We start from the raw sequence: 19,261 nt of genomic DNA on the forward strand, positions 1-19,261 counted from the left end.
GCCTACTAAACTTTTCAGAATTGGCAGGTGATTTCTTGTCTGCTGTTCCAAGAGGTCCAGATACAACTTTAAATGACGTTGCTAAATTGTAATACTTATTATAGATTTTACCCTGTTTAGAAGTTCTATAATACTCCTATAAAAATTAATTATATGTGAGTTAACAAACTTCATTACTGCCTGGATATATTATTATATTAGTAAAACATTATTATTATCTTAAAACAAAAAAAAAAAATTACCATAATAGATTTTTTTTTTGGAAAAATTAAAGTGTGAGGTAAGTTTTCCGACTGTGTGTTACATTGAGAAATATCTGATACATTTGAAGAAGCTGAAAAATGAAAAATTAACAGGATAGCAATTGCTGTTATGTCTTGAATCTAAAACAATATTACTGCTACTAAGAGAACTATTTGGATTATTTTGATGATGTCTCATGACATGTCTCCTAAATCTTGTTAATAGAATAAAACCTTAGCCACAATCATTGCATCTAACGAATGAATAATTATTCAACTTGTGCGAATTTTTTAAATGAACTATTAGATTTTCAATATGGTCAAAAGACGATTTACATATGAAACATATCATTTTAATGTCAGTAGAGAATATTGACGAATGAATTCTTCGGAAGTTTAAAAAATAGTTGAATAAATATAACAAAAGATCAATTTAGTTTAAATATTATTTAAAATATAATAACGTCACTTACCTTGTTTTCAAAGTAAGTTCTCCTAAAAATTTGAATTTATTCTTTATTTTTTAACACCGTACAGTTGTGTATTCAAACAAGTAACAGGTCAAATGTAATGCTAGCTGATGCGTTGATACACCGTTAATTTATTTTGTATAAATGACAAGCGTATTTTCCAAATGACAATTGATATTGTTGTATCAATGAACTCTTTATTAATATAAAAAAATTACGTAATCGATACAATATTGATAAAAAGTCTTCTTAACTATTACAAAAAGGTTCGTAATATCAACGAACAATTGTATTTAACATGAATGTTAATCATAAATGTTTTTCTTAATAAAAACCGTGTTCATAAATCAATAACTACAGTTATTCATATAACGAACACTACAATTGATACAACGAAACTACGCAATATCAATAATTTTTGTTCATTAATCTTACGAATGACTGATTTGTAAAATAAATGAACACAATTTTTGGTATAACGAATTTTTTAAAAAAGTGTCGTTGTTATATTGATAAACGCGAGTTCGTAATATTAATAATCACCTGTTCGTAATATTAATAAAAAAGTTCTTAAAATCAATAAACTTGATCATTTTTGGTCAATAAACGCTGTTTATTAATATTATAAACGACTTCTTTTTCAGTGTACTATTCTTTTGCACAGCTGATCCTAAATACTTAAAACTTTCCACTTCTACTGTCACGTCCTCGCCTATTGTCACTGATTTCCTCATTTCACCTACCTCGTACTCTCCTTTGTCAAACTCGTACTCTATATACTCTGTTTTACTTCTACTTATTCTTAATTTCCACCACCAGATCATCGATTTTTCTCCTGTGTTCCTTCTATTTTTGTTACTCTTCCCAAACTTTTTACTCTGGTACAAGTGCCATCATACAGTGTCTCATTTTTTTATTCTCTTATCTGTTACCTATTCTCAAATCTCCACACTATGACTCATAAGCTTTATGCCTCTATAATTTCCACACTCCTGTATGTCACCTTTACCTTTAAATATCGACACCACAATACTATTCCTCCATTCATTTTCAACCGTTCTAATAGGATTTTATTTAAAAGTTCCTTCAACGACCTTATGCCAATACCGCCTAATATTTTCCATACTTCATTTTACATACGCACTTCATCTGGTCCTACTGCTTTATTCTTTTTCATTGATGCCACAGCGTCCCATACTTCTTTCTCACTAATTAAATCTACCAGTCCCTCATTCCATTAGACATTCTCTAACGTCACTCTTGAATACTCTTTATTCAGTAATTTTTCAAAATACTGTTTCCACCTTATTTCACAACATCATCGCTTGTTGGCATCCTCTAAACATCGGTTTTTTACACCTTCCGTTATGGTAATCTTTACACTGTTTTTCTCTTACTTTTGCAAGTCTATTAACTTCTTTTGTTCCTAGCCTATCATACAACTCAATAACCTCTTAAACTTCGTTTACTTACTGCACACCTAGCTTTTTCTACAATTAAAAACAAATATTCTTTTTACAGTTGAGTTGGTTATTTGAGAAAATCCTTTAGTTTAAAAATAATTTTACTAAGAAAGCAAAATTTCCTCTATCTTACATAAGAAAACAGAGTAACGTTAAAGGTTAAAATACATTTATTGTTAATTAAAGTAGTTAACTACTACAGTGGAATTAGCTTTCACTGACATTGCTGACCATTGTGTCAAAAAAAAAATTGTCCAGTGGGCTTATACCACATTAAACCGGCAGATGTGGATGATTTCTTATCTGTGGGTTTACAATTTGATAAAACATAAAAGATATCTTATCAGAAGTTTATCATGGAATTTAAAATAAAAATGTTATTTAATTTTTCGCGGAAGCGATATTTCATTTTGATGATGGGCAGCTATCTCGAAGTATTGCACCGGGACCCATGCAGTTTTTATTCCAGCCCAGAATTTTAAAATCTTAGAAACAGAATTTAAATAAATTAGATTTATGAAATAATATTCTTAAACATAAACAATTGGTAGATACTAATAATAGTTTTAATAAGATTTCAGTTGAGGGTTTATGTAGAATTATTACAATTAGAATATTCTTATTGAAGAATATTATTTGAGTCTAAAATATTATTTTTAGGCGTATATACTGGAATTCCATACTAAAACTACTATCAAGGAGAAAAGACCTATTAAAATACCTGAATTTTGATGCGTTTTTAATAAAATAACTAAGTAATGGATACACGGAGTCACTTATTGCCTATGTTGGAAGTGAATATTAAATTTATGATTTTTTCTACTCCTAATATATGTTCATAACATAAACTTTTCTTTAAAATCAAATTATATAAGGTAGAAATTTTGACCGCAGGAACAGATCAAATTAAAGTCCCGTACAAACTATCTGATGTAATCAGCCGACAAGTTACTTAACTAAATAAGACGTTGTTACAACGGTATTACCATCGCCGAGAAAACACCTTTGCCACGAACTGATGATGCTCCGACATTTGACAAAGTAGTAATTGTTACGAACAACTGGTAGACTCCGACAATCTGATACCAGGCACGTAGCCAGAAAATGTTTATTGGAGGGGCCAATAATTTTGGGCCCTTGTATCATTTTCCATAATTTGTTTCCCATGAAAAGTTTGTGGGGGGCTCCCTCCACTCCTCCTTAGACAGTATCCCATTCTATGAATCTTACCAGTTCAACATTTGTGTTTATTTTAAAAAAAATTGGTGGATTATTCCAAAAGGTACATGATCTGCTATTTCCCTATTAATATCCTGATTAAGATAAAGTATATCGAATGAAAAAGGGATTATTAAAATATATTATTTCTCATAAAAAAATTGTGTTGATCCATACATTTTTCAAAAAGTTATAGCATAATAAAGTTAAAAATGGAAAATACAAAATCGAAAATTTTCACACAAAAATATCATTCGGTAGCCATTTTCAACGTGAAGACAAAATAAAGTCCAACATTTTTTTTTCCCATAATAAAGTATATTACATTAGTTTTAATTTAAGATATAGATAAAAGTGTCAGACTTCCGGAATATTTTAAAAATTTAAGTGGAAAAAGTTGTCATTTTAAATCCCCCCCGTGGGCAGGTAAAGGGTCAGATTTATAAAAAAAATATATCAAATTAAATTAACGATATCATGCATCTATATAAAAAAGTTATGGCAATTTTTGAGGGTAATGTCTCCGACTAGACACTATTTGTGATCTTTTGACGTATCATTGAAAGAAATCGGTTCGGTGAGACTGAGAAAAAGTGGTAACAGACACAAAAAAAAATAAAAAATAAAAAAACACATCATAGTAAAACTAATACCTTCTCAGCTTCGCATCGAAGCTAATAAAATAATGATGTGAACATCAGCTGATTTAATTTTTCAACTTTAAAGTTATTAAGAAAAAATAATTTATACCTAAATACTAATAACAAATTAGTTATAAACATTTTTAAAATAAATATAAATTATAAACAATGTAAAATTGATTTTATTTAAAATTAAAAACAATTCCTGCCTTTTTTTAGTCATATTTTTATTACTATTATTTAGACTCTAAATTTTAGAGCACGCAAATAACAAATAAATTACCTATTGTAACTACTGAATTATAAATAAAGAAACAAATTAAAGATAAGAGTTATCAACAAATTTTTTATAAAGTATACTCTATCGAATTTTGTAATCAACTAGATTCTAATCAATGCAGATACTTGGTAGTTTGTTATCATTTGTTGGACCAGAGTTAAAATAAATTTACCTACAACCACTTTTGGAGTAACTGCTATTCCATTTATTATTACGTCTAGAACGTCATTTTTTTCAAATAACGTTTTCTACGAATATAAAAATGAAAATACAGCCATAATAATAACTGTATTACTCAATAGTTATTTTTACCTATTTTTTAAAACACAATGCTAAATTATATTATAATGTATGTTCTTATACTTGTATTTAACCCAAAGGATAATTAAATGAAAAAGACCCCCTCATGAATATTTTTATATAAATCGTCAATGATTTTTAAGTAAGAAAAAGGATAAATTTAGCCACCTATCAAAAGCATAAGTTGATAAGCCAAAATATGAGGCCTCTGTTACTTTGATAAGTATGTCCAGAACCAAAATTAAAGTTTATTTTATCTATTATAAAAAAAATTTAACATTCTTCAATACATAATTAGGTTCTTAAGAAAAAGCAAGTAGTATATTTCGAAAATATTATTTGAATTTGTAATTATATTATAGCTTTTTGAAAAATAGAGTATCAAGAAAATTTTTTTTTTTTTTAGAAATAATCAAAAATATAGCAGTATATGGTTAATAAATTAATAACTTCTCAAATTATTGATTTAAAAACTACAATTATTGAGATTGTTTCAAAGAAAAAATAAGCAATAGGCAGATAAAACATAAGGTAAAAAAAGAAACTATAAGCTTAAACACATCATTTACTCCATTTTGAATAAAAGTGAAACATCAATATATAACAAATTACACAAAATAAACAAACAATTCCATCAATTTTACATAGAAATGTACAATACCTCATCAATAATAAATTAACTAAGCTTTAATTTTCTCTAAAACTTAGTTGAAAGTATAATAATAATAATGTACATATACATTTTTTTCATACATTTCCAATTTTTACCCATTTTTATATAACAATAATTTAACAGAGCAAAAAACTACAACAACATTTTGGATAAAATGTGTGGACACTTCAATTGCTCATTTGTTTATGTCATGCTGTAATATTGCAAGGTTATATTATAAGTCTCAGTATCACAGTTTTCTAGATGTTACAAAATAAAACTCTAGAAATCAGTCTTTTTATAATAAATTGAGTGCTCAATATTTACTCCTCAGGATCAATTAAATTCAATTTTAACAATATGAATTTATTTGCTGAAACAAAATAATTATAATTAATTATTTTATTTATATTAATTGCAATTAGAATGAAATAAGACATTAGTGCATTTTAATTATTAATTACCTATTAAACTGCTTTTTGACTGGCTTGTAAACTCTTCAGAGCACTATCACAATCTGTGGTGTCTATATCATTTAAATTTAGTCCCAATCTTTCAATTTCTGCATATGTTCCAAATGGTATTTTTCCAAGACACTCCAACTTAAGGATATGCATTTTTGAACGTAAGTGTTTTGCTAAATGTCCATGAATTCGAAAACCAACTTGGCAATCAGCACATTCAAAAGGTCGTGGATTTTTAATAACTGGCCCTTGGGTAGTAATCATATTTGTCTAATTAAAAAAATATAAATTAATATATTTATTTAATATACATAAGATTTATATCATTTTTATACTTTATTTAAGTGTGAATTAGAATCTAAATGCTTTTGCAGAAGATGTTTAGTCCGGAATGATTCTTTACAGGTTTCACAGCGAAATGGTTGCTCAAAATAATGTATATTAATGTGCAACTGTAATTGACTGGGTTTATTGAACACTTTATCACACACCATACATTTACTTCGCCCATCTTCCAAAATACTAAATTTAAATTTCATTAAATTATTATGTAAAAAAAAACATTAAAATATTTTAAAATGAATGCTACACTAACCTTGTATATTTTTGTGATGGACCATTTGTAGTTGGTTGTCTAAACAATGCTTTAGGCTTTCTTGGAGGTGAAATGATTGTATGTAATTTATTACCATGATCACTTTCTAAATTATTTCCAAAACGCGATAAATCTATAGGTTTATTACCATTTGTTTTTTGATTATTATTGGATACTGAATTAAACTGCCTGAGATCTGAAGGTCTAGATTGAAGGGTAGCTGGAATTGTGTCAGGGGAAGATGTAGGAAGACCTGATGAAACTGCAGAGTAATTACATGGTTGTGCAGATAAACTTATTTGTTTCTCAGGTAAATTATTTCCTAGCATCTCAGATTCTGTTAATGGTAAAGGAGATTGATATGGATATGATACTGGCCTATGGTCATATGGTAAAATACCAGCCTTAGCATGATTTGACTGAGGTATTTGAGAAGGAGTTACTTGTGAAAGCCTTAATAAAGAACGTGCGGCATCAAAATCAGACTGTGATTTACGCCAACTAAGTCTATCCAATATATCATCATCTTCTTCCTCTTCATCAACATCATCATCTTCATCCAAATTATCTTCAGAATAATCTTCCATATCTTCTGAATCTAGCTGTTTCACTTCATCAGATGATGATTGATTTAAGTCTTGTTCAACTCCTTTTTTAAAATGAGCTTTTGATTTCATATGTTTCGTAAGATTACCCTTGGTCTTGAAACTAAAACAATAATTTAATAGATTAAGTAATGTGATTAAATGAATTAATAATAATATTTTACCTAAAAGTACATTGTGTACATGTATAAGGCCTCAAATCTGTATGGGTTCTGATATGCTTTTTTAACATTGATGGTTTTTTACAACGAATTCCACAGTCAGCACAAACATATCGCCCTCGCCCTCTACCTCTTACATACACATAATCTTCATTGGACTCAAAACCACCCGGGCATATCTTTAGTTTACCAGCTGATGATATCTCTATTTTGTTGGACTTTTCAGGAGTCTTTTGGTGCTTGTAAGAAGAATGAGCAACTAAATAGTCATGAGATTTTCCAGCTAATGTATATCTATGATTTCGTTGACTTGAATCATAGAAATCCATACCACGTATACCAAGCATGTTATTACCCACATCAGAACAAATCTAAATTTATGAAAAATTAAATACTAATTTATATTTTCTTTTAATTGTTTTTTGTACTACCTTCCAATTAGAGTACATAGATATGTTGTTAACTTCTGGAAGGATAGTGTATGTTGGTTGACATTTAGTCAATGTACAGTAAAATACTCTTGTAGAGCATTTGAGACCAAGATATGTATATGCATGCCCATTTAAGTATAGCTGCTGATAACTTTTCTTTGGTCTGGGTGTATCTGGACTAACCACAGGCAACATTCTATTTGTACTAAAAGTTCCTGGTTTAAAAGCCAATGATGTTGGACGTACAAATTTTTGAGCTACTACAGTTGTAGTTGTTACAGAGGTATTTGTAATCTACAAAAACAAAATAAGAAATAAGTTTTGAAAAATATTTAAGGTTTCTTAGCATTAATAGTTATGAATCTTCTTTAACAATATATAAAAATATTTACACTCAATCAAAATGGTTGAAGTGAAAATTGAAAAGTATTCACTTCAAAATACTTTTAAAATATTCTCTTTGACTCAAACCTTGAACAGTAAAAATAACTACTTTTTAAATTGTTTTTATAGACCCTAATTTTTCAATTTAATTTGTGTTTAACTTAGCATTAAATAATTAATTTTGTATTTATACCATATAATTTAGTCAATGTTAGATTACCTAATTATGTATATGTATTAATTGTAAAAAGGGCTTCTGCCCGTGTAATTATATAAATAAATAACTTCATAATAAATAACTGTTTCTGTAATATTTTGCTAAGCCATACTTATTTAATTTTAGAAAAATAAAAATGCTTTGTTAACAATTTATATGTTTCCTATCTTATTTAAGAATATATATATATATATATATATATATATATATATATATATATATATACATTAGCATATCCAGGATTTTTCAATAGTGGAAGGACAGACTAGTATATATATATATATAAAATTAAGTTAACTTTTTTTTAGGTAATTGATTACCTAAAATATAAGTTTGTATGGTCAATGGGGAAGTCTTCACATTTTTAGCCCCCTAAAATTAAAAAATAAAGTTATAGTAAAATTCTATCTTATAAATATATCAAAAAAGAGAGTATTTACTCCAAACAAATGTAACTTTCAAAGTTACACTGAAACTGAACTAAAAGCAATATATATAACAAGAAAAGTTCTGAATTCTTACTAGTCCTGAATAAAAATTTTTTTTTTTTTAAGTTAACTTGAATATATATATTTTTATACAAATAACTAAACATACTAATTATGCCATTTGGTTAATTCTGAGCATGAAAAAAAAATCTTCATTCCATAATTTTTATTACTTTATATTTTAGTACCTGCCATTGAGGGTACTCGTAACCAGTATCCTCCCCCCCTAAAGCGGTTCAGCATAGAGTAATAATATATGCAACTTAATTCCAAGTAATTGAAAAAAAAAAAACTTAAGACATATTTCATATTTAATTTTGATATTAGCAGTTACCTGTTGCGCAGTAGAAATGACAAATTCTTCTTCTAATTTTGGTTTCTTTGCTGGGGGAGGTTCGGTTTGCTTCAGTTCATAGGGAGACCGCATTTGTTGGGGAATAGCTGTATGAGGACCAGGTATTCCAGGGACAAATGGTACAGCTCTTCCACCTTGCAAAATAGTAAGCATACCACGCTGTTGTCCGATGTCGTCCATACGAACAAACATTGGGGGCTTTGTCGGCGTATCCGGCTCCTTGGGTCGGTGGAATTCAACGAGAGGTGTTCGACCCAATAAAGGGCCTGGAGACGGTAGAGGCATGACGACTGTCTTGGCATTATGAAGTTTTGTTGGACTTTTATCGCATACGTGCCTAGTCAAGTCTTCGAGATTGTTAAACTTTAAGCCACACTGTTCGCAAAAAAGATGCGATTTCTTCACGTTACACTTGACTATCTGATTCAACAATAACTTATAGACACCTTTTAATTCAGATTTGCCGTTTTCAACTGGAGGAATATCTCTTTCTGAACTTTTCTTGACAGAAGTCACAGATAGGTTTAATGGTTGTGATGAATCATACTTGGGAGTATTGTTGGGCAATTGTGATTCAGGATTGTCAATCGCGTTATTTTCCAGTTTAGTGTACAACGAAACAGTACGAAATTTGGGTTTGTAAATTTTGGGCTTCGCCACTTCCGGTTCTTCTTTGGCGAGTCTTTCGGTGTGCGACTGAGATTTACAGTGTTTTGAAAGATTGCTTTTTGTTTTGAATGCAAAGCCACACGTTTCACACGGAAACGGTCGCTCGTCGGAATGCACTTGCAAATGTTTGGCAAGAGCGCTGGGCTTGGTGCACACAGTTTTGCAGTAAGGACACTTGTGTCTCCAAACACCTTCCACGTTATGTTCGTCTGTTGGTAACGCAGCAGGCGTAGTAGCAACAGCAGCATCGGAACAATCGTCAGCCGTGGCCACTTTTTTGAACTTCTTGTGTAAATAATTGCCTGCCGACAACGGAGTCGAAGGAGGAGCAGGTTTCTCGGTACGACACATTATATCTGCGAACACAAGAAAAACATATATAACACATATAACATATATATGTAATTATTTAAAAATATGATTTCAAGTCTTTAATATTAAACTCTCAAGCTTAACACATACTGTATTTTTATTGTTATAAGTGGGTAAGTTTTACCAAGTTTTATTTATTTTGATTTTTATTTAACATTTACATAAAATTTAAAATAAAAGAAACGTCTCAAATTTTCGACGAAACACAACGTTTGAGTCTGAGTACCGCTACATTTTAAGTTCACCCTATTTTTTACGCATTAGTGCACAAAAATAACCGCCCAATCAGCCAAGTAAGGACGATATCATAGTCACCCTTGTGTTATAACTGTGATCAACAGTTGCGAGGTATAATACAAACGTGTACAACAATCTTTGTATCAAAGTAAGAAGGTTCAGAGCACATAATCTATTTATAACAAGATCAGAGATTAGGTGTACTAAGGCGTCTGAAATATTGAAGGCCAAAGAAATTTAAGCTGGACGCGATTTAGTCAGTAATAACGTTATTGCTAATAAGTGTTGACATAGTTTAATATGGAACTCAACACTCAACTCCATGCTAAGTGTACAATTCGGACAGTTACGCATTGGCCAAACCGGCTTACTTACGTTCAAAAACACTATCGATTTCAATGATCGTTCAAGTCGGACAACTAGTGCGAGTGTGATACGAAATAACATTTAATGCATAATATAGAATGTAGGAGGAAATCGCGATTTGTGATGACACATATATCTATGTGTAATGACGAAACCATTTGTAACTGGTAAGTGTAGGTAGTTGACCGTGAAAATAATATCAAGAATTCTAGACACAGTCCACAACAATTACTCAGCGGTTGGTATACATTGATAATATTAAATTAGCGTTCAAGGAGATGATTATTCAAGAGTGTACGCTATCATATTGAAGAAAAAAAAATGAGCTTCGGATTTCGTTTGTGTGATAGTCGGTAAACGCATTTTTAAACGGCACTGACTTAATCAAATGAAATTGTACACGCAAAGTTTGGCGCACAGAGGTTACGGTAAAAAACAATGGAATGAGTACTCACTTTTGTGTTCGTTGTGGCTGGGACTCATCTCGACAGTGGTATCGTCTACTGCAAAGTAATAAACAAAACGACCAAAATTAAAAATACAACCATAACAACAACAATAATAATAATTATGTTGGAAATAAAATAATTTTTATTCTCAGTCAGCGCGTGTTATCGTATCCGACTGGCGCGAGGTCAATGGAATTATACACAACAATAATTTATTTATTTTTATAATCATAATGATGATCATTACAATCGCCGTCCCTGCTCTCGACCGACTGTGTGTCGTGTGTACTACGTACATATGCTCGGTAATAAATGTAGAACGTATACGATGCATGTGTAATATACGTGGGCAGAGCGCGCGCACAACTTGAATAGGCCAAAAGCTAATATTAGCGAAGTCGAAAAGAAGAGAAACGTTACTCATTCGCTCGATCCAATAACATTAATTTTATCGAGATGTGTAAAAGAACACGAAGACTACGACAAGGAAACACGTTTCCTCTAATTTGGCAACGCCCCATCCTACTTACGGATGTGAGGGTTCTTTTTGTCGACCGTCGGCAAGGACGAACGGTTTATAGTATTTTTTTTTTCATTTGTGGTTTTTGTTTTACTACTGCAACTAGCGAGGCGATCGAACCGCACCGAAAGAACCGGTTTGCCACCTGTACGGGGTATTTCACCGCTAAAACGCTTGGGGAGGCGACGAAGTGTGCTTAACACCAGTGACGGCCAAACCGGCCGGACAAGAGTCGACTGTGGAAAAACGTGGCATGCAAAAACGTTTAAAGAACTAACAACGGTATGTGTGTAGTTGTTCGCTGAACATTCGTACGAATGATGTCCAATTACGCGTTGGTAACAAATACCAAAACGTTTCCAATTTGTACAAATTCAATACAAAATCGGTTGATCGGATGGAGTCAATACGAAACGTCGAAACACAAGTACCAATAACTTGCTCAAAATGTATAGAAAATCATTTGACAGACATTGTTGTGTTTTGTTGATACGAGTAAAGTCTAAAAATGTTTAACACAAAATATCGTCAAATTCAGGTCTCCGTTATAATATGATCATCTTGTTATGGTTTGGTATACGACTGCTATCCGCGTTTAATATTTAATTTGTGTTTTTTTTTTTTTTTAACAATCAAATAAATAAAATGTCATTTTTACACATAATTTACCTAAATAACTGCAGCCGAATAATATACAAGAAATTTGGACAAGCGCCAGTCAAATTATTTAAAACGCTTAACCCGCATTGACGTATCACTAGGAAGAAATGTGCCAAAAAAAAAAGTTGAATTCATTGTTTGTATGGCTATTACGTTATTATTACTTTTCTTAACGATAATTAATTGGCTATAACCTTAAATAAACTATTATATTTTATTATTAGCGCCTGAACGTCCTATATTTACATCCCGTCACATGGCCAGTCGCCCGTACTACCCACAGACGGCCGAGTCGTCTGGTGAGCGGCGAGCGATGACGAAAGCACTCCGAGCAAAACAAATTACTCACAGTATATTCTGATAAAAAACCCATTACCTACTCGGTCTCAAATAGACGAACCGTCGCTACTTGAATACATACTATAATTGATAATAGGAAAATGAGCTGGGTACTTTCTCCAGCAAGGTTAGATCTGCGAATGTTTTCTAACTGAAAAAATATCGAAGTCAGTCAGTCAGTACGAAAAGATATCATTCTCTTTCCAGTTTGGCTAGACCAACCACAACATTACATACACTCGATGAGTTCTCTTACTTTCTATGAAGATTTTTTTTGTCTCGGATCGAAAAAGAATATTAATAATCAAACGACATATGAATAATAGTTATGTGTATCAATCGCCTTACAATAACGCTACCGAGTGAAGTGGTCGGTGGCAACGGCAGGAAAGTCTTCAACGATCAACAACCTTCGGCTAAACGCGGCACGTATACATTAAACACAATATGTTTACATCAGCTACTATACGCGTGTTATAGAATGTGAGTAGCTATGTGTGAGTGAGTGACGTAGTTGCGAAACAAAAATGAATATTTAAAACAAATATTATGTAAAAAACACAAAACCGTTTCTGTGCGCTTTCGGCGGGAACAATTGTGATCAGCAGATACTTGATTAACGTCACCGCACGATTGCTGTGTCAGGACTGAGTGTTTTTTCAATAAAGGTAGCCCATGATATTATATATTATATTACGTTAGTAATAGTTTATCACGGGGATTAAAAGGGTTATGACGGTAATTAGTAATAATTAACTAATAAGTGATGATACGATAGAATTGACAATCAGTTAAATTAACAAATCGCAAGATTTGACTGTAATAGTCAGTTATTCAATAAGTTAATGCATAAGTTTTCTTAAATAACTACATTTATTGTGTCGATTTTTTTTTTAAGACGAGCAATACAGTTGAAAACAATATTATTTGAGTAAATAAAATAAAATTGTTTTATTTGAAAGTTTATCACCTAAGATTATGGGAGATAACAAGCGTTTTCAAAACTATAGCACAGTGTTTACAAGTGGATAATGTCATTGCCCCCATCGAATTCGCAATGAGGTTACCCATGTCTAGAAAAATCATAGAAGATGTGCCAACTATGTTGGCGAGGTGGCGATGGTAACAAACCGTACGGCTGGAAATTATGATGAGGAATCATTTTTTGAATAGCTAAAAAACTGGTGCGAGTGAGCGCTGCTGAAAATTGCCCAGACTCTAGTCGCCGAGTCGGCGATAGACAGGTCTCGGCTACAGATTTCGTTTTACCTGCCTGACGCCGCTGCTGCAGGCGTGCCGCCTGGCTGGCGCCATCCAGTCCACGGATAACAAAAACCGGTTGCTCTGGTACATTATTATATTATTTTTGTACGGACATGTATCCCTTCTGAAATAACGATTATTTATGTATAGTAGTATACACATACACACAGGTATCCGGTGCAAACCCGTTGTACACACGGTGTCCAGCCATGATACGGCCACCGCACCTTTTTAGAAAACACCCTACTGTGCGCGCACATACTCTTGACATGATATTGTATTGGAATCAAGGCCGTTGCATTTGACTGTACACAGAAGTATGACATGAATAAGTAGGAGGAATCGGTACACGACAGTCTGTCAAGGAGGTGTTCGGTTAACCGTGTCAAAGGTCGCAATACACGAGAAACGACGATAACTCAGACGGTTTGAAAACACATCATGATTACTCAAAGAATATCTATTTATCAACTCCGGACTTTGCTCATTATTTGATAATATTCAAACGGTCCGCCGCATAGCAGCAATAGTAGCTTGAACAGCATAAATATTCTGTCGAGTAAGACGGTCAATTTTGACGAGACACGGTTAATAACGTCAAGAGAAAAATGCCATATCATTATTATGTGTCTTTTATATGTGTAACAACAACAGCATTCAATTAGTGAATTATAACCAACCTAATAGCACCGATCAAATATTCATTGGTCAATAAACAATAATATTCGTGTTGTATTATAAATTATTATTAAATACACGACTGGGACAGTGGACGTAATAATGTCTCACCACGTCTTGTCTCTTCAAGTCCAAACACCAAATGCAAATCGAGATTTAATTGTGGTGTTGCACGTACCGGTCGTGTGTCACAACAACGGAATTCGTTAAGTTTTGTAATAATTTTAATAATATAATCATAAGTACCGTATAACAGTAGACACTTCTGTTTGTTGTTATAAAAGATTGCATTAGTTAAACATTAAACGTTGAAAAAAAAACATCACTATTTAATTACTAGCTATAAACATATACGGTGCATTATTTTATTTATAATTATCACTTTATTTCGTTCATCACGTTAAAACTCACACAACTGACTAAACGATAATACTATTTAATTACAAGCCACAATGAGTTTCATATTTAATCAATTACAATGACTAATAAACAGAAGAGGTACCGATAACGCCGCGGTTCTAAATGTATACATTATTTAATGTTAAAATTCATGTTAAGTACTTATCAGTTAACATATTTATCGAATCGAGAAGCAAACAGCATTAAATTTTACATGCGATATTATTAATAAATAGATCTAAATTTTCACAGTAATAATTATTTTGATTTCTATTTTGATTCAAACATAACGGTAAAAATGTTTTAATTAAAATTTATATAACAAACGGTACAATGGCGTAATTAGGATTGCGTTTTCAAAAATTTGGTTCACAGGGAAGAGCAGCTCTTTTAAATTTATTATTTTATCATTAATTTGAAAATTATTAATATTCTGATAAACGAAGAGATTACTGATATATAATAGTTTTAAAATCCTAAATACTCTTATGCTAGCATCTAATATCATATTCTGAAGTCCCTCAAAGTGTACTGAAGTATATAGGAACAAATTAGGGGAGGGTCTTGATAGTCTCTCCAAAATGTTAGAATAACTATTATCAGTGTTATTTTTGAAACAAAAATAACATTTTTTTTTTTTATTTTAGGGTATAAAATGATTTGTGGCGTATACACTTAAATATAAAAATTACATATGTATTATTTTTTTAGAATATACGTTCATTAAATTTAAAAAATTATTATTGGGTATACGCCGTATAGCAGTGTATACCCTCCAAAACACCACTGTATATTACTTTTCAAAAGTAATTTTATGGAGAAGAAAATTAGATATAAATAAGCCTCTCGGAAAAATTTTTTGAAATTGCACCCATACCAAAGTATTATAAAATGCATAATGTGAATTACAAAAATAGTAATGTATATAACCTATTACGTTGGACGTTTTTTCAAAGTTGTATTGTTTATCCAGTTAATTATTACATTTTAACTATAAATTCTATTTATCGCTATCAAAATCAAATCAAAAAAAAAAAAAAACTGGAAAAATATTAATCAATTATTTTTAGGAATTCAATTGTGAAAAAACAATTAATGGTAATTGGATAAAAAAATAAATATTCAGCATATTGCATGATTTCTTCTCCCGTTTTCGTCTTCCTGGAATTTTATATGTGTGCAGTGACGTAATAAAAAACACAGAGGAAACGTCTCCATGCATCGCATATATACACTAGACTATGTTGACTGTTATTATTACTCATCAGGTCAGACCCACTTGTTAGAATGTCCTGATACAGTAATTATTATTGCGTTATGAAAACACATGTGCCGCGCCTTAATAATATATGCACACAAACAAGGACGGTAAGATGGTGGCGGAGTCAAAAACAGGTGCCGAGGAACCAGGTTGTAAACATTAAGAACTGGACTCGCGGTAGAAGCCCCGGCTTGGTGGGGAGGAAGTATACACACACTCACACCGATAGGAAGAGGCAGGGAGGGTCGATGATATGCCAATAACGCAATAAAGGGAACCTTGGTGCCGACGTGGCCAGAGACGCGGGGGACGACCGAATACGACAACGACGACGGTATACAGGAGGCGCACAGCGGCAACGTGGGAATATTGTGAGTAGGATTCCGCTGGGGACTCCTCGTGACCCGTTTGACCGGGGAACGTGACGAGGCGATGACGGTGGCGGAGGGGACCGCGCGGCCGGTGGGTTGGACGGGCACCGGGAGAGAAGGGGAATCCGCACATTTCTCCACGTACAGTGCATACTCCACTGTAACCGTACAATATCCCCGCGACAAAAGGATATTATGAGAATTAATAGACCACAGGAACTGAAAGAACATCGACGGCAGTAAAATAGCAATACACAAGTCAATAATAATAATAATAATTTTTGATAATTGTAACATGCAAAACAAACTGATGAGTCCCACTAGCTTTGATGTATTTAAACACAAACAACCCCGTATATATATATCCATACAAACATACGTAAATACATATATATGAAAACAAAAGTTATATGGTGTAGCAAATAATTCTATGTAAATTAACCGTCAAACAATAAAGAAAAAATATTAACACCTGGGTTTAGACAATAAAATAGCAATTTAAATCTAATATCTCAATAATGATGTTTAACTTCTGATGTAGATGTTTATTCAATTAATTGATATACGGATAAGCTTATTTCGAATGATTCTAATCATACTCACATTTATGAACAGGGGGGTCCCCCGACAGTCGTTTTCGCGGCATTATTTCACATTCCAAAGACATCCGGATCCCGGATCCTCATTGAGATTGCCGTTTCGTACATAGAATGTACCTGTTGGCCAAATTTTTCCATAATCGTGGTAACATAAATTAACTAAACCGTAGAAAACGGACAAATTTCGATTTCAAGAAACAAGCGTTTCAAATAAAAATTTATTTAAAAAATAGATAGTAATAAAAACAAATAAAAATAAAAGTACTGAGTCCGCTGGTGACGTAACTAGCGTGCTCACGTACTGAACAAGTGTTTACTACTGGTAGCCGTCGAGACTCGAGAATAATACAACGTTGTACGTGCGAGAAAGGCGCTGGCTGGCGGTGCGGTGGAGGGTCACGTTCCTATCGTCTGGTCTAGAGGTAGGTGGAGTTGCGGGGTTTGCGCACAGCGGTGGCGCCCGTTTCCGCCCGCCTATCAAGCAGTACCCGATAAACACGTGTTGGTTCAGATCACAATGATGATAGGGGCGGGCGGGGTGTTGTTGGGAAACACTTCGGGATATCCCCTGAAATGCCGGCAACTCATCACCGTACATACAACGTAATACGACTACAGCGCTCATCGGCGGACGAGACTAAACTAACTCACAACATCATATCAAAATAAACTTTAAATGCTAAATTGGACGTTATCGTGACTGATCGTGTTTTTATAAAAAACATATATATAAACGTTAAAATTATTTTACAAATATGACTCGTATACACTAACATACTATTTTACTTTCGTCAATTATCCTTTTTTCAAGGAGAAACTTAATATATGTCAGTAAGAAACTCGTAGATGATTATTTTTATTAATAAAAACATTCGTACATTGTTTGCAAAATCTCCAAGTACTGTGTGAATTTGAACAGAAAATAAATAAAAATTATATTTTATAGAACACCAGGTATAGGTCTTTGCTTAGTATTTGTATTTTACATTAAACATATTTTACTGTAAAACGGGGATGTTCATTGGCAATAAGTGGGAGTTATAAACGTAATGGCAGTTATTTGTATTACTCACAAGCCTATTTTTGTGTCGAGAAATAAAATACACGGTAACTTGATTATAAAATTATCGTTTCATAAAAATTTGCTAGCGGTGCAAAATATTGTTAGAACATGATGAACGATACTAACAGTTGTTTAAGAACAAACTAATTAATATTTCTATATTTTATTGCTCTGTAGTTCACCGTGCCGAGCGCACAGTGACGTCTATACTACCTATAAGCTGTTCATTTGCTTACGTAATTGAAATGCGCAGTAAAATAATATGTAATAGTAAAAAATTACAAAAAAAATTTTAAAAAAATAAAATGAAAAACACGTCTATTTCAATGTCATCGGTAAGAAACCCAATGTCCCATTACTCATAGGTTAAACTCGTTATTTTTTTTGATATTCTTAATTTTACCAATTGGAACCTAGAGTGGTGATGATTCCGACGGTTGACCCATGAAGACGCCCACCACGTTACATGCCATTCACTGTTCTCCGCCGACCATCACGTGTTCTCAGACCTCCGCGCGGCGCTTACAGAGTGGATTATAGCAACAGCAATGCCGCAGCGTCGCGAGCATTGTCTGTGCACACATTCATTCCTCAGTTATAAGTAACGATTGTAATAGTACGCGTAAAAAATGTATTAATATTATTATGGGACATACCACGAAAACTGTACGGTGGCACAAGCTAGTAGTGTCACTAACAAAACCGGTTTTGACGGTAGGTCCTAGTAACGTGCTTACATGTTATGAAACTCTCTTAAGAGTTAACAATTTACCATTCAGATGGATGTCACCAACTTAGGTTAACTCTTCGAAGTCATTAACAATATTTTTGTTCTAAATTAGAAATGAAGGGTATGCTGTAAAAAAATGAGATAGCTCCATTAGAAGAAAACAAAGTTTTTCCCTAGTTCAAAAAAAAAAAACAAATATAATTTAAAGTAATATTTAATTAAGTAATTTATAACTAAACCTTAATCAATATTATAAAATATAGTAAATATTTAAAAATTCATAAGTTGCATATAATTTATGTTTAAGTGACATAAATTT

The 19,261-nt window shown here is 32.3% G+C and overlaps 1 protein-coding gene across 5 annotated transcripts; it reads right to left on the reverse strand.

The window, feature by feature from the left end:
• Positions 1-5,159: 5,159 nt before the first annotated feature.
• LOC126910392 (uncharacterized) lies at positions 5,160-17,475 on the reverse strand. Of its 5 annotated transcripts, none has more exons than XM_050692940.1 (9): positions 17,154-17,475; positions 11,066-11,110; positions 8,946-9,991; positions 7,523-7,816; positions 7,095-7,462; positions 6,326-7,033; positions 6,066-6,252; positions 5,731-6,000; positions 5,160-5,639 (listed from the first exon to the last, which is right to left on the reverse strand). In XM_050692940.1, the coding sequence occupies exons 1-8, from the start codon at positions 17,215-17,217 to the stop codon at positions 5,734-5,736; spliced, it is 2,979 nt and encodes a 992-aa protein (XP_050548897.1). In that variant the 5' UTR covers positions 17,218-17,475; the 3' UTR covers positions 5,160-5,639; positions 5,731-5,733. The 5 variants fall into 5 exon arrangements, with proteins under 5 accessions (XP_050548897.1, XP_050548896.1, XP_050548900.1 ...); XM_050692939.1 differs by having other exon boundaries at positions 11,066-11,113; XM_050692943.1 differs by lacking the exon at positions 17,154-17,475 and adding an exon at positions 14,766-14,937 and having other exon boundaries at positions 11,066-11,113.
• Positions 17,476-19,261: the final 1,786 nt, after the last annotated feature.

The sequence above is a fragment of the Daktulosphaira vitifoliae genome, unplaced genomic scaffold (assembly GCF_025091365.1).
Source record: "Daktulosphaira vitifoliae isolate Bord-2020 unplaced genomic scaffold, ASM2509136v1 Scaffold_1, whole genome shotgun sequence".
Taxonomy (NCBI): Eukaryota; Metazoa; Arthropoda; class Insecta; order Hemiptera; family Phylloxeridae; genus Daktulosphaira; species Daktulosphaira vitifoliae.

Coding starts and splice junctions, on each gene's coding strand:
- LOC126910392 (XM_050692939.1), bottom strand. CDS start 17,217: ATGTCTTTGGAATGTGAAATAATGCCGCGAAAACGACTGTCGGGGGAC. Junction 11,114..17,153: donor GGACCCCCCTGTTCATAAAT/GTGAGTATGATT, acceptor ATTACTTTGCAG/TAGACGATACCACTGTCGAG. Junction 9,992..11,065: donor CAGCCACAACGAACACAAAA/GTGAGTACTCAT, acceptor TTGTGTTCGCAG/ATATAATGTGTCGTACCGAG.